At 38.2% G+C, this 13,471-nt stretch overlaps 1 protein-coding gene across 1 annotated transcript in view; it reads left to right on the top strand.

The window, feature by feature from the left end:
• ELP4 (elongator acetyltransferase complex subunit 4) overlaps positions 1-12,848 on the top strand; it is a 130,947-nt gene extending 118,099 nt beyond the window's left edge. The window contains exon 10 of the mRNA XM_068194807.1: positions 12,608-12,848. Coding sequence (XP_068050908.1) covers positions 12,608-12,739 — 132 coding nt within the window. The 3' untranslated portion in view covers positions 12,740-12,848. The remainder of the gene's footprint in view (positions 1-12,607) is intronic.
• The last annotated feature ends 623 nt before the right edge of the window (positions 12,849-13,471 follow it).

Below are 13,471 nucleotides of genomic sequence, written 5' to 3'. Positions count from 1 at the left end.
GGAAGTGATAGCGAAGGATGAAAAAAATATTTTCTATAGTTATAGCAAAGCAAACCACTCTGTGTGCTTCCACTGCATGTTTTGAAGTGAAAACCTCTTTGTTTTCTATGTCTCTTGTCAAAAATACGAAGCTTTAGTATGTCAGTGTAGTCTATTCAAATGGAAAGAACCATTTAGATATTTTTTTTTCCCTTTAGAGCCTCATCTTTTTCCAGTGCTGTAGCTGTTCCCCCTGGCAAGTTCCAGCTACATTCAAAATACTCAAATAAGATGGTCTGATAAGGTTGCCTTGTCTCTTAGGTTTTTACTTATTTATAGGAAGAAATGTTTAAATGGTATTTAGAAGAAATAATTACACAGGGAGTACAAAATCTATTTCTTACTGGTGTTTCTTCCCTCCCTGCAACCTGTTTTCATGCTATGGGTCAGGACTTAACAGCTCTCAAGAGTGTCTGGCTGAATAGTGGCAGGCTTCTAAATCTCAAATCAAGTGCTCTTCAAAGCACCTTACTTCACTTGAGATAAAAACTTGAGGCAGGTTTTTTCTATCTGGCCTATTCATCAAGTATAATCTACTGAATTGTTGACATTTCTAAACACTAAAGGGATTTTAAAGATCTTATTGCTCTAAAGAGACTTACTTGTAGTACAGAATAAAGAAGTGAAATGAAAAAAATACTGACACATGAAAAGTACAAAACGAAATAACTGAAAGCTGAAAGCAAATAGCTATAATTTGACATATAGTTTCTTTACAAAACACATTTTTGATGTAGGAATCTGCTCAAATGTTCAACCCTCCCCCTAACTTTCTGATAAATAGCAATGTTTATTTTAATCAAAATTAGTCACAAAAGTCTTGCACTTCATGTGATACCAGTTTCTGTCATTCATATTTAATATATTTGTTTTCATTCACACTGAGACCTACTGTCTGAAACAGAGTTGTTTAAAAAGAAATTAGTGTGACCTGTCTTTTAACCTTTCCCCTTCTCATTCTGTGTTTAAAGTTCCTTTAAAGCCTGGCTTTCCCAGAGCGTGGGCAGAACGACTGCTCGCTCACCAATGCAATTTTTCTCTCCTTTTAATGAGCAATATCAATCACTGAGTAAAAACATGCCACCATGAGTTTTCATAGCAAAACAGGTTGAGCCAATATTACAGAGATTAAATTACACTTCAGGGATTTCTGAAGTCTAAAGATTATTTGGAAGTAACACTACAAAAGCCTTTGTTACCTGGAGTTTTAAAGTGAGTCACGGGGGATTAGTGCTGCAGAGATATTAGAATATGAATTATGTAATGTCTGCATCCTCACCTGGGAGTTACAGGAACTGAACATAATTCAGTGGCAGTTTTAGGGTGAGAAGACAATGATAGCAGAAATACCCATTTTTTCCCCTCTTCTGGCCTGCCTTTTGCTTCAGCATGATGTGTCTCCCAGTGGCATTTGCCACTGCAGAGCTGAAGTTTCTAGCTTATGAAAAGCTGCAAAAATAAACTGGTCATCTCTTTGGCAGCCCTGATTTGAAAATGTGCAGAGTTTTGTAAACCAGCAATACATTTATCTATCTAAATTATATTTGTTCTTAAAACAGAGGTAGGTAGCAGTAATTTGCACTTACATGGCCCTTTTTCACTTCTCTCTCACTCTTTTAAAGTGACTGAATAATTTGTGTTCCTCCACACGTGATAATCCTGCAAAACAGACCCAGAGAAATACCTGTAGCAAAGAAGAGCTTGTCCATGCATGAAAAGCAAAAAAAAAAAAAAAAAAAAAAAAAGGATAAGAAGCTCCAGAAAATTAGCCTCCTTCAAAAAGCTATTAAGTTGTTCCTATCCCTGAAGCTTTACAAATGTGATAATAATTGTTGTGTTCTGGTCGTGCAATATGTTTCTGCACCAAGCTGAGGCAGTTCCCCGTTGCTGAAGCCTTCGTGTCTGGAGGAGGGAGCAGGGCTGTGGAACAGGGGCAGGGAATCTTCCCCGTGGGCAGCCTGTGCTCCGGGTCTGAACACCCAGAAATGCTTCCCAGCCCTGCTGGGCTGCCTAGCAAGGGAAAGGTTCTAATTCCAGCTGACTTTAAAAAGCAAATACACAGCACAGGGCTGTTCCAGCTATAAAACAATAACCCTCCTCCCAACACTCCCCAGCTAACATTTACTTTTGGAGTTGGCAAACCATCACTGAAATGCACTTGTAATGGAGACTTGCCAGTGTGGTTTGCCTGTCTTGGAGCAGAACCTTTCTGTGAAGTGTTGAAATCTATCTGGATGGTTTTATCAAGAGGCAGAATACATTTTATCAGTTATTCTGTGCAGTGGTACACCCTCAGAAATGGCTTTTAAAGGAGGGTGTTAATGAGGTTTCTGAAACGTGACAGGAGCTGAGACAGAAGCCTGGTAAATTACAGTGAACTTCAGCAGATAGTTTTGGATGCAAACTCAAATATTTGTTTAGGTTTTCACTTTAGCTGAAATTTTCGAGGGTGACAGTAACACTGTAATCCTGGAACAGATGCTTCTGCTCTGAATGCTGTTTCTCCCTCCTCCCCACATCCACAGCTTTTGTTTGTGCACACAGTGCCTCGAACGCTCCTCAAACTTCCCAGCAGAGAGACTCAAGTTGTTGTAGAGCATCGTGGGCATCACCAGCAGCTCTGGACCATTTCCAGTGAACCATCTGTGGTGTGATAGGAAATCTGTGCTCCGTGGCACGCTGCAATGCATTCAAAGGAGCAGACACACTGCAGGCACTGATTCAGTGAGAGGCTTCACGGAGCTGTAGGACTGAATTCCTCCCCTTGACCTTTTAGACTGGGAGTTAAGAATTTGGTTTGAGCGAGTCACTCGGGTTTCCTGAATAATCAGCAGATATGGACAAGCACTTGCAAGGAGGATTCATCCCACCCTGGGTTTATGATGTAGGTTAGGCTGAATGGCTGACTTGCAGACAGCTGCAATTAGGTTGAATGAATCCATCAGGGAAGAGAATGTGACATGAACATCAGCATCCACCCGGGCTGTCCTGAGAGCCCTGGAATTACCCAGACTTGCATCACGGGGCCCACGCTGCTCTTACGTAAGCTCAGGGAGGAGATATTCAGCAAAAAGAACAGATCCACAGGAGAAATGCCCTTGCTTTGGACATAGATGGTCACATCAGACTCATGAACTACTGCTTGAATTTAGAACCATATTTCCTTTCAGGAGTTAGGCAATATATTCCAATCTCAACAATATATTCTCAATCTCATGCCTAGATTATGTAACCAGATTATATTAACTCCTGGCCTCCATCTTTCCTTTTCTTCACTCCATCTTTGCTTCAGCCCTTTGTCTCTTAATTTCTTTCCCTATGGCTGTTCGCTTTCACTCACCTTTCTGAACATTAACTTTTCAGTTAGAAGGGGAAAAAACACTTTAATAAAGCATTAATATGGTATTTATCTATCATGACATTTTTCCTTCTGCCTTGATATTTTGTCGTTTTCCTTTTTACCCATTTTGTGTATTCAGACCATAAACTCTTCAAGACAGAGACAGTCTTTCCATTTGTGCCTGGTAAGAACTGTTATCAGCATTACTACAGTGTGCTGTGTAAGTATTTAGTCCAGTTCTGCTTGTCAGATTACCATGGATTTCTCTGGATTCTGGATCAGACAAGCAGTTGAACACCTGCGGTCCTTGGGCAGCCTGTAACCATTACTGATGGATCCAGCCCTTCTTATAAGCTTCTTCATTATCCAGAGACTGCAGCTAGAACATAAAGAGTCTGTATTTTTGCCTTCCACTTGAGTCCCTTCACATGTAACAAATCCACATGTTGGAATTTTTCTTTGGAATGAGTTTGTTTGGACAATTGTCTGTACTTTCCTTTCCTGACACTGAAAATAGTGACTGGAGCTGCACATCCACAAACCCACCCATCTCTACTCAGTCTGGAACTGGAACTTCTTCAGCCACCCAAAATACCCCAGGGATGAATCTTTACACAAATGTGTACAGAATTGAATTGTATTGGTACAAGCAAGCGTCTCTGAATGACAGCCAGTGTTATAAAACTAAGCTTTAAATTCAGATTTCTGGTCAGAAAACAGAAACAGTACCATGTGGCACATCCAAACAAATCAGCAGAGTTTGAATTGAATTCTCCTGGATATTATCATATCCCTTCTGTAAAGCAGACACACTGAAAAGCACAGTGTTCTGAAATGTTAAATGGATTTTTGCAAAAACTATCATTAAAGCAAGTAGGTTTATTAATGGTTTTTAATTTTTGCCCCGTGCCCTTAAAAATGCTGTTTAAATAATCTGCACTATTGGAAACCCACATTAAAACATTGCTGTTCTGTAAATCAAGTGAAAGTGAGAATTGCCCGGGTTTTATTTTGCATTCTCTAAGTGGTGGAAAATAAGAGTTTTAGAATTTTGTTCAAATATTCTCAGTAGCATTATCTCTCCTTTAGCAGACAGACTTATATAGGTGGAAGTTCATTGCTCAGTTAGTCTTACTGGAAGCCTTCTCTCAACACCTGGCGTTAGCAATAGTTAACACCACGATGGCTTGGGTTGTGCTTCAACTTAAAAAAATATAAATAGGACTTGCTTATGGTAGATGTTATTATTTTAACAAGAGCTGATACAGTTGTAGTTTCTCATAAATCAACCACAGTTTCCTGAAATGTAGAAAATTTTAGAATGCTGTTTTTAAGAGTCAGGTCTTTTGTTCTTTATGGCCAGTTTAGAAAATGTATCTCTTCCTGTGATCTAAAAATGATGATGTAATGTCGATGAATATAGCAGAGCAAGAAGAAACTGAGTTCATGTCCATTATACAGAAAAACAGTTACCAACTGTTTTATCTCCTGAATTTGTTAAAATACTGAGCAAATTGTAACATGAGCAGGAACCTAAAAGTTTCATAGTGAATGGTTTAAGAAGACTTTGTGTAAGACTGAAATGCAGCCATGAGAGAATAGTTTGGCTCCATTCTCTCCATAAGACAAATGTTGTGGATGGTGATCCATCATTATTTGTGAGCCAAATTTCACAGCAGCCATATGATTCCTGCCTATAAAAGAGAATTAATTTCATCAGAATATGGATATCTGGTGCCCCTCAACTTGTGAGCTTGGCAAGAGAAGAAGCCAAAACTTGTAATAACCTCTATGTCAAATATTTGAGAAAAACCTTTCTCTCTAGAAGAAATTTAGTCATGTACCTGCACACATCTTTGTGTCTACATTTAGCCCAAAGGTAGAAATTACTACTGATGGTGAAAAGTTAGTGATAATAAGAAGACATAAAGGGGAAAACATCATGCAAGTGTTGGATTGTGGGCAGCATAAGCTGGGGGGAGCAGTGACAGGAGCTCAGCCTGTTCCCATTCTGTCTTGTGGGGGCTTGATGGGATGGGGAGAGTTCTGCTTCAAAGAGGAGTGAGTAGGATGTAAAGCTCCCCACCTAAGAGTCTGCATCTTTCATTTTCCCAGCATTCCTAAAATTCTTCTCCCCACCCCCCTCTTCCCCCTGAACCAAATCCCTTCGGCTTTGGTGACTTCAGTCTTCATGGAGTTGTAGCAAATGGAAGTAGAAGGGATCTAGAGAGGTCATTAACCCATCTCCCTGCCCCAAGGCAGGGCTGCAGCCATACTAGACTAATAAGCTTCTTTTTTCTTTTTTTTTTTTAGTCAAAGATCCAAATAAATGAATTGTAAAGATTTTTTGGGAAGTTTGGGCCCAGTTGTTAAAGCTTTGTGTAACTGTTGCCAGAGTCTCAAGGTTGACTTCAGTGAAATTTCTTTAATTTGAATCAAATTAAGGACAAATTATCACCTCATTTTTAATGAGATTCAGTGATTTTGCAACACTCATGTTATGGGTTTTTTTTTGCTCTAGTATTACACTTAAAATAGGAGTGAAAATATATAATGATTTTGAAGTAATATACAGAATTACTTGGGGTTTAGATTTGTGCCAATACACATTTATCTGCTTATCAGATTGTTGCTAAAAAATTATTGTATTCTTCATTGCTTAAAGGATTTTACAGAATATGTGATTTTTGTAGCCCTTTCTAAAGCAACCCTCTTGATAAAGTAAGATACACTGGCAAAAGCACTTGCTAGTATTTTTGTATAGTAGGATTGATTTTTTCAATGATAAATAGATATAATTTAATAATATTTAAAATAAAATTACATTAATAAGATTAAATTTTAAATAAGTTACATACCTATTAATATTTATTAAATTAATATTTATTTAATGAATAAATCATTTAAACAATAATTTAAAATAACAAATAAATAATAAATAATATTTATTTAGTAAATAAACCAAATGTAGCAACCCACTGGAAGTTCCTGGAATAGCCAGGGTGTGGATATTTACATCCCAGAAAACCATCAATGAGTATTTGGTCCTCTGTGCTGGGACTGGACTCGCTGATTGCTCTGTGTCCCTTCTGAGCTGTCCTTTTACATAATCTCATCTTCCACTTCTGCCTGGGTTTTTTTTTTTTCCCCCCCGTTGAGAACGAATAAAGTAATTAGAAGTTTTCTTCAGGCAGAGGGAGGAGCAGACACAAAGTATGTCATAAGTTTTGTCTGAACTGTTTTCCTCTGGTAATGCATGCCCTAAAGCCGTGTGCTTAGCTGGCTTCAGTGTCATTGTTCCTACCCTGCAAAGCCTTCCAGGCTGCCCAAAAGAGCACCACCACTCACACCAAGCCCCTTCCCCAGCTGGGCCCTGCCCCATCACATCCTTCTTCCAGAGCCAGCTCTTCCTTCAGCCAGAGAATGAAAGTTTGGGAGTCTGATCCTGAAGATCCCGAGTTTAAACCTTCCTGGCAGCCTCTCTGGGTGAAAAGGCTGTGTGATCATGTAATTAAGCACGCTGTAATAATGCAGCCACACAATCGACTTTGCACAAAGGAGGTTTACTCCAGCATTCCCTCGTATTTCACTGATAAACTTTACCTTCCACTGATACATTGTCTAAGAAGTTATCCCAAGGAGGGTGATTACGGGATCCTATTTTCACTTGCACGTTTACTTTTGCCACATTATGACCATTTTGACATAAAATACTGTTGCCCTGCCAGCTTGCCCCTGGCTACAGAAAGTTTTGTGCTTCTGGAATATTTTAGTGAAAATGTTAAATGATTTAAACTAATTTTATGTCTAGCACTTCTGCCATGGATGGGTTTTTGGTGTCCTGTGTTCTGTTTGGCACACTCAGTGCATAAAAATTGACTCTTCTCCAGGTGTTTACCTGCTTTTAGGGGCAGGGGAGCCACTGGCTGTGCCCACAGTTTGGGCAGGGGCAGGAATGGGAAGCAGTGCCAGCAGGGGAAAGGAGAACAGATCCAGAATAGGTGAGAAGAGGAGGAGAACAAACCAGGGGATTGTTAAATATTCTGGAAAAGCAAGTCCTACCTGGCTGAGGTTTTGTTTCTGAAATAAAACAAAATAAAATCAATAAAAGTAGATAGCTTTTGCTGTGTGTTTTGTGTGCCTCAGTTCCCTGCCTCTGAATTGGAGGTAACTTTGCTGCCTTCTCTCACAACAGTATTAGGAAAATAACACAGTTGGTATTTGTGAGCACAAGGGGTCAAGGCAAGGAAGGGGAGCCTGGTGCTGAGTTTGAACCTAGGCTTTAGGAACAGGAGCAGGGGCTGGAAACAGAGGCAGGAGAAATGCAGGAATGTCAGGGGCAGGAATGAAGAGCTTGGCTGCAGAAAGCTGAGACTGGGGACTGCAGATAACCAGAGAAGAGACATTTTTGTCATGAAAAGCAGCTGTGAGATGCAAGGCCTGGGCAAGGATTGGGATTGCCAGTGTGAGAAAAATCTTCCTGATTCTTGCCAGGCTGATCAGAGAAAGAGAGCTTGAAAGGGATGGAGGTCAGAGCCTTGGAAATAGCAGAGAAGTCTGTCCACCAGGAGACATTTTGTGTTTAACTGGGACTTTAAATGACACTGTTTCTCTGTGGTCAGCAAATAACTGTGAAAATGTGGTGCTGGTGTTCCAGAAGGATCACAGCCTGTTCATACCATCACTTACTGCCTTAGCTCAAGTGACCACAATGTCCCTATTGGTGCCAAAAATAAAGGCCAGCTCCTTAACCTGTAGATGTCTGTATAGTGCCATGCAATGAATTTCCTGTTTGTTTGTGGCTTAACATTTAGAATGTTTTTAAACTGTGTTAATATGTTTGTTAGGATTAATATTTTCAGCCCTGTATAAGGGCGCACAGAAAATTTCTCCCCACAGTAAACATAAGGAACGATATTTTGAAATACCTGTGCAGGCTTTGATCACAAGGAACATGTGTGTGTGTCCAGTGATTCTGATCTTAATGACAGGATAATATTCAGCTGTTTTCAAAGGACTCAGATGTGGTTTGTTGTTCAGAATGGGTCTGGTCTAAGGATGAATGTGGTATATGCAGTGAAATGTGCTTCCTGGAGAACCAGCAATTTTTTATCATGTTTGAAAGTTGGGATTGTAGTGGGATGGATTGTAGAGGAAAGGATTGCAGGAGGAATGGTCTCATAATTAAGACGTGGAAGAATATCATAGAATATCACAGAAGAATATCATAGGTCTCTGCCAATACCACTGAACTTCTGCGTGGCCATGTTTCTTCAGCACAGCACTTTTATTTCAATATTCTTATTTTGTGTCTCTTGCTTTCTGAGTGCCTGACTTGGGGATTCTTGAAGAAATACTAAGCACTCAGCTGCAAATTAAGTTAGCATTTCAACATGTGAAATTCTGTAAAATGCTAAACATTCTGGAAAAGCAAGTCCTAACTGCCTCAGATTCTGTTTCTGAAATTAGAAGATGCCTTTTGCTATGTGTTTTATGTGCCTCAGTTCCTTGTCTCTAAAATGGAGGTAACTTTGCTGCCTTCTCTCACAAGAATGTTAGGAAAATAACACAGCTGGTATTTGTGAAGCATTCAAGTGCTATGTACTGACATGTGCTATTGAAAAGCCATTCTGTCTTCAGAACAAGGTTTGAATAGTGTGCAATAAATATGTCAGAAAAGCTCAGAGTAAACAGTGACAAGAAAATAAAATACTGGATAGCCAGTCACTAAAGGAATAGCCAGTCACTAAATGAGCACTGTGCAGCCTCTTCCCTGAAGAAGACGGGGAAGGAGAGTCTAGTGAAATTCTGTGTCATAACCAATACATCTGTAAAAACCCAACTCACCTCCACCATCCAAACTAAGGATCTTGAATTTTTTACTTTTCCTATCTAAATCTTTGCAAATTTGAAAGCATTCTTCTATTTTCTGAAATAGACAGTATTATAGCAGGATATATGCTAAAAGTATATATATTTTGAGATATATACTATTATATATTCTATATATATATTATTATATATTCTAAAAGTATTTATTTATTTATTTATTTGCATTTATTTCTATTATAATATAGTAGTATATAGTCTAAAATAATATCTTTATTTTAGAATAAATATTAGCAAACGAACACAGCATTGACATAAAAGACATTTTCTCTTTTCTGACCACACTTTTAAGTCCAGGGCAGTGTGTAAATACACAGTATTATAGTAGCATATATTTTAAAGGTATATTTATAGATATATGCTGTTATAGTAGCATATATTCTAAAAGTATATATATATATATATATACACAAATTTAGAATATATACTATATATTCTAAAAGTGTATATATATCTGTGTATATATATGTATATAAAATATATATAATAAATATAATATATATATACACTGTTATAGTAGTATATATTCTAAAAGTGTATATATATACGTATATATGTGTATATAAAATATATATAATAGATATAATATATATATACACTATTATAGTAGTATATATTCTGAAAGTATGTATTTATCTACATTTATTTATATTTAAAATACAGTAGTATATTTTCTAAAATATTATATTTATTTTAGAATAAATATTAGCAAATGAGCACAGCGTTGACATAAAAGACCTTTTCTGTTTTCTGACCACAGTTTTAAGTCCAGGGCAGTGTGTAAATAGGCAGTATTATAGTGGTATATATTTTAAAGGTATATTTTATATATATATATACACTGTTATAGTAGTATATATTCTAAAAGTGTATATATATATATATATGTATATATGTGTATATAAAATATATATAATAGATATGTTCTATATACACACTATTATAGTAGTATATATTCTGAAAGTATATATTTATCTACATTTATCTATATTTAAAATACAGTAGCATGTTTTCTAAAATAATATATTTATTTTAGAATAAATATTAGCAAATGAGCACAGCGTTGACATGAAAGCTTTTTTTTTTGTTTTCTGGCCACACTTTGAAGTCCTGGGCGGTGTGGCAGGGTTTGCAGCTGTTCCCTGTCTGTGGTATTTAGTCAGGGTATTTAGTCCCTGAGTAAGAAGAGTTTCCTGGGTCTTGGTTCTGTTTGCAGCACTGAGATGCCAGCAGGGAGTGGGAGAAGGTTGGAGCCGTTCACTTGTCTCTCCACCTCCCACATCACCCCGCCCCTAGCAAAGTACTGTACACTATTTTAGAAAGAAAATGCGATTGAGAGGTCTGCCAAGTGCTCCTCTGTATTTCCCAGCTTGTCCTTCTCTGCTTTTCAGTGCTTTCAGCCCCTCCCACACAATCCAATTCGTACCTTGGCTCTTCCCAGCAAAACTTTGGCTCAGCAGCCAGAGGAGAAAGGCTCGTGCCCTGTGTGCGATGTGTTGAGGCAGAAATCATCATCATCATAAGCCACAGTCCACAGCCAGAGCCAGAGCCAGGCTTAACCTGCCTGGGAGTAAGGGGAGAGCTGTGAGTGAAGGATTCTCTGCCACAGCACTGGTTTAATGCAGCTAAAATTCAGAGCTGCAGTTACTGTGTGGTATTTACAGGTGTGCGGGTTGTGCTTCACAGGCAAAATGCTGTCAATAAATACCCACCTTTCTCCTATTCCAAAACTGAGCTATGGCATCTCACCCTGGACACAGGCTCTCCTGCTCCTCATGCATTACTTTATGCATTTCCTTCCCCTGGAGAAAATAACAGCACAGTTCTTCCCCCAGTGCTGCCCACAGCCAGGAGTGGCCAGTGGTGAGAAGCCCTTGGGAGCATCTCTCAAGTTACACCCAGCTGCACAGTCTCAGAACCAGCAAGGAATTCTGCAGTCAGCTCACTGAGAATTCAAAGATTTCCTGTGCTTTTCAATCAAATTCTTTTGATACAGAAGTTCCAAAAGTATTGAAGAAAAAGAAGCTGTGTTTACGTGTGATAAAAGCAAAAATATAGCAAAAGCTGAGAATAAGGATAGTCCACAGAGCCCCCTAATTCAGTTTTGCAGCCACTGCTGTTCTCCTGTTCCCTTCAGCAGCATGTGCATTTTAAAGGAACCACCCAGTTTAGCCTTTGCCTGCTAAATCTTTCAAGAAATATGCTCCTTCCATGGTACCAGTTTCATAAATTATTGCACTGTGCAGAAGGTGCTCAAGTGTCTCATCTGACCAGCTTTCAGTGCCTCGCTGGGTCCAAAAGCAAGCCAGCCACTAAGCAAGGAAAGCCTCAGTTTTACATTAATTTTCACCTTACTTTACAGAAGCTAAATGGCAATGCCATGTCTTTTATATATCTCCAGTGTAAAAGACCCTCAGAGGGAGGGTGGAAATATTTTTGTCATGGTTGAAAAATCAGGTTTATTGCGCAAGGACCATGTGCTTGTGGGCAGCCATGTAGCCTCTGTCTCTGTTTCCCCATCTGTAAACTGGATTTAATGTTCCTACAGCCCACTGGGTGGGGGGGCAGGCTTTGATTAGCACGTATGATTGCCTTGTACAAATGCAACTGCTGTCACTGCTTGGTTTTATTAGCCGCTATCAGTAGAATATGAGGAGGAAACATGTAGCAGAATAATGTGCAACCAGGGTGAGCACTCTCCTTTTCGACCATCTCCTTTTTGACTATCTTGTAATTTATTTTCAGACTCTTGTCACCACGTGTGCATATTTAAAATAAAACTCTACTTACACTGTAGTGCTATAGAAATCGAATAATTTGGTGTAGAGGTTGACATGCAGATGAAACACTGATTTTTTAAAGGGAAAATGTGCATAGATATAATTAAATACCTTGAGCAAATTTGTATTTTTTTAGGAAATTTTCATAAGGAAAAAAATCCGTTCCAATTTAGAGAATCCAATATATTGAAAACATGAACCTGATCTTTACAGAAATTGTGGCGCACAGTGAAGAGAGCAGTAACGAAATTTAAAACGTTGTGCCTTTAATACATCAAATAAGCATTATTTATATAATTTCTGTTGCGTTGAGGTTTTCAAAATATAAGGATTTGGAACATGAGAGGAATATTATGGTAGATAATTCCTTTTCTCCCTAGAAGAGTGTCAGGGAAGTGCATTATTTGTGTGAGTAAACACGGATCAGTCAGGGAAAAGACAGCATTTTGAAATGCGCGATGCAAAACGAATTTATCTCTTTTTTTTCCCTCCATGTTTCTCTCTCTCTCTCTCTCTCTTTCTTCCCTCTCTCTCCCCTCCTGAAAACCTCCTGCCACAGCGGCTGCATTTGCCTCCAGACTTGTCAGACACAGTGAGCCGCGCGAGCAAACAGGATCTGGCAGGATCCGCCAAACTGCTGAGCTCAGGATGTGGCGCCATGGCCATCGGCAAGAAGCACCTGGACTTCTAGTGATTTCTGCTTAGCAGCTTCGCTCACATTCATCTGACACTCTCATTAGGAGTGTTAATGACTTATATAAATATTTTTCTTAATGATTTGACCCAGCAGTCTTTAAAAACATGTGTTGTCATGTGATGCCTTCCTTTTTTTCTTTTTTTTTTTTTTTTTCCCGTGTTTGTTCTGGTTTCTTTTTACTAAATTTGGTCTTGTTTGGGTTTTGCTTTTCATTAAAGCTTCTGTTATGTTGGGTCCTGCCATTGTTCTGCTCCATTGGAAACAGGTTGTATTTTGTTCCTTTACTTAAAATACAAAAATTGCAACTACCCTTTCATTTATATTTTTTTTTACATTAGAAATAAAGGGATATTTTTTCCCAAAAAAAATGTTTATATACTTACATAAAATATTTTGTATGAATAATGGGTTTATTGAAATAAAGGAATGGAACTAAGCAATTTGTTGTCATGTGTTATTCAAACAGCAAACTACACATTTCATTTCTGTAATTGAAACACCATTCTTAAATGTGTAATCATAAATGTATAATATATAAGATCATTTTTATTCTAATATGCCAGTAATTGAGGATGGGGGTGTTTAAATCAGAATATATTATAGATAATTTCTTTGCCTTATGGCTTACTACAAGCATTAAAATGCACTTGAATGGAATTTCCTAACCAGAGAGGAAAGAACTGATTTCCTTATGTAGTTCAAAACAGTAATCCTAAACAATTGAAG

The sequence above is a fragment of the Anomalospiza imberbis genome, chromosome 6, assembly GCF_031753505.1.
Source record: "Anomalospiza imberbis isolate Cuckoo-Finch-1a 21T00152 chromosome 6, ASM3175350v1, whole genome shotgun sequence".
Taxonomy (NCBI): Eukaryota; Metazoa; Chordata; class Aves; order Passeriformes; family Viduidae; genus Anomalospiza; species Anomalospiza imberbis.
This window is presented reverse-complemented; position numbering and strand designations above follow the sequence as displayed.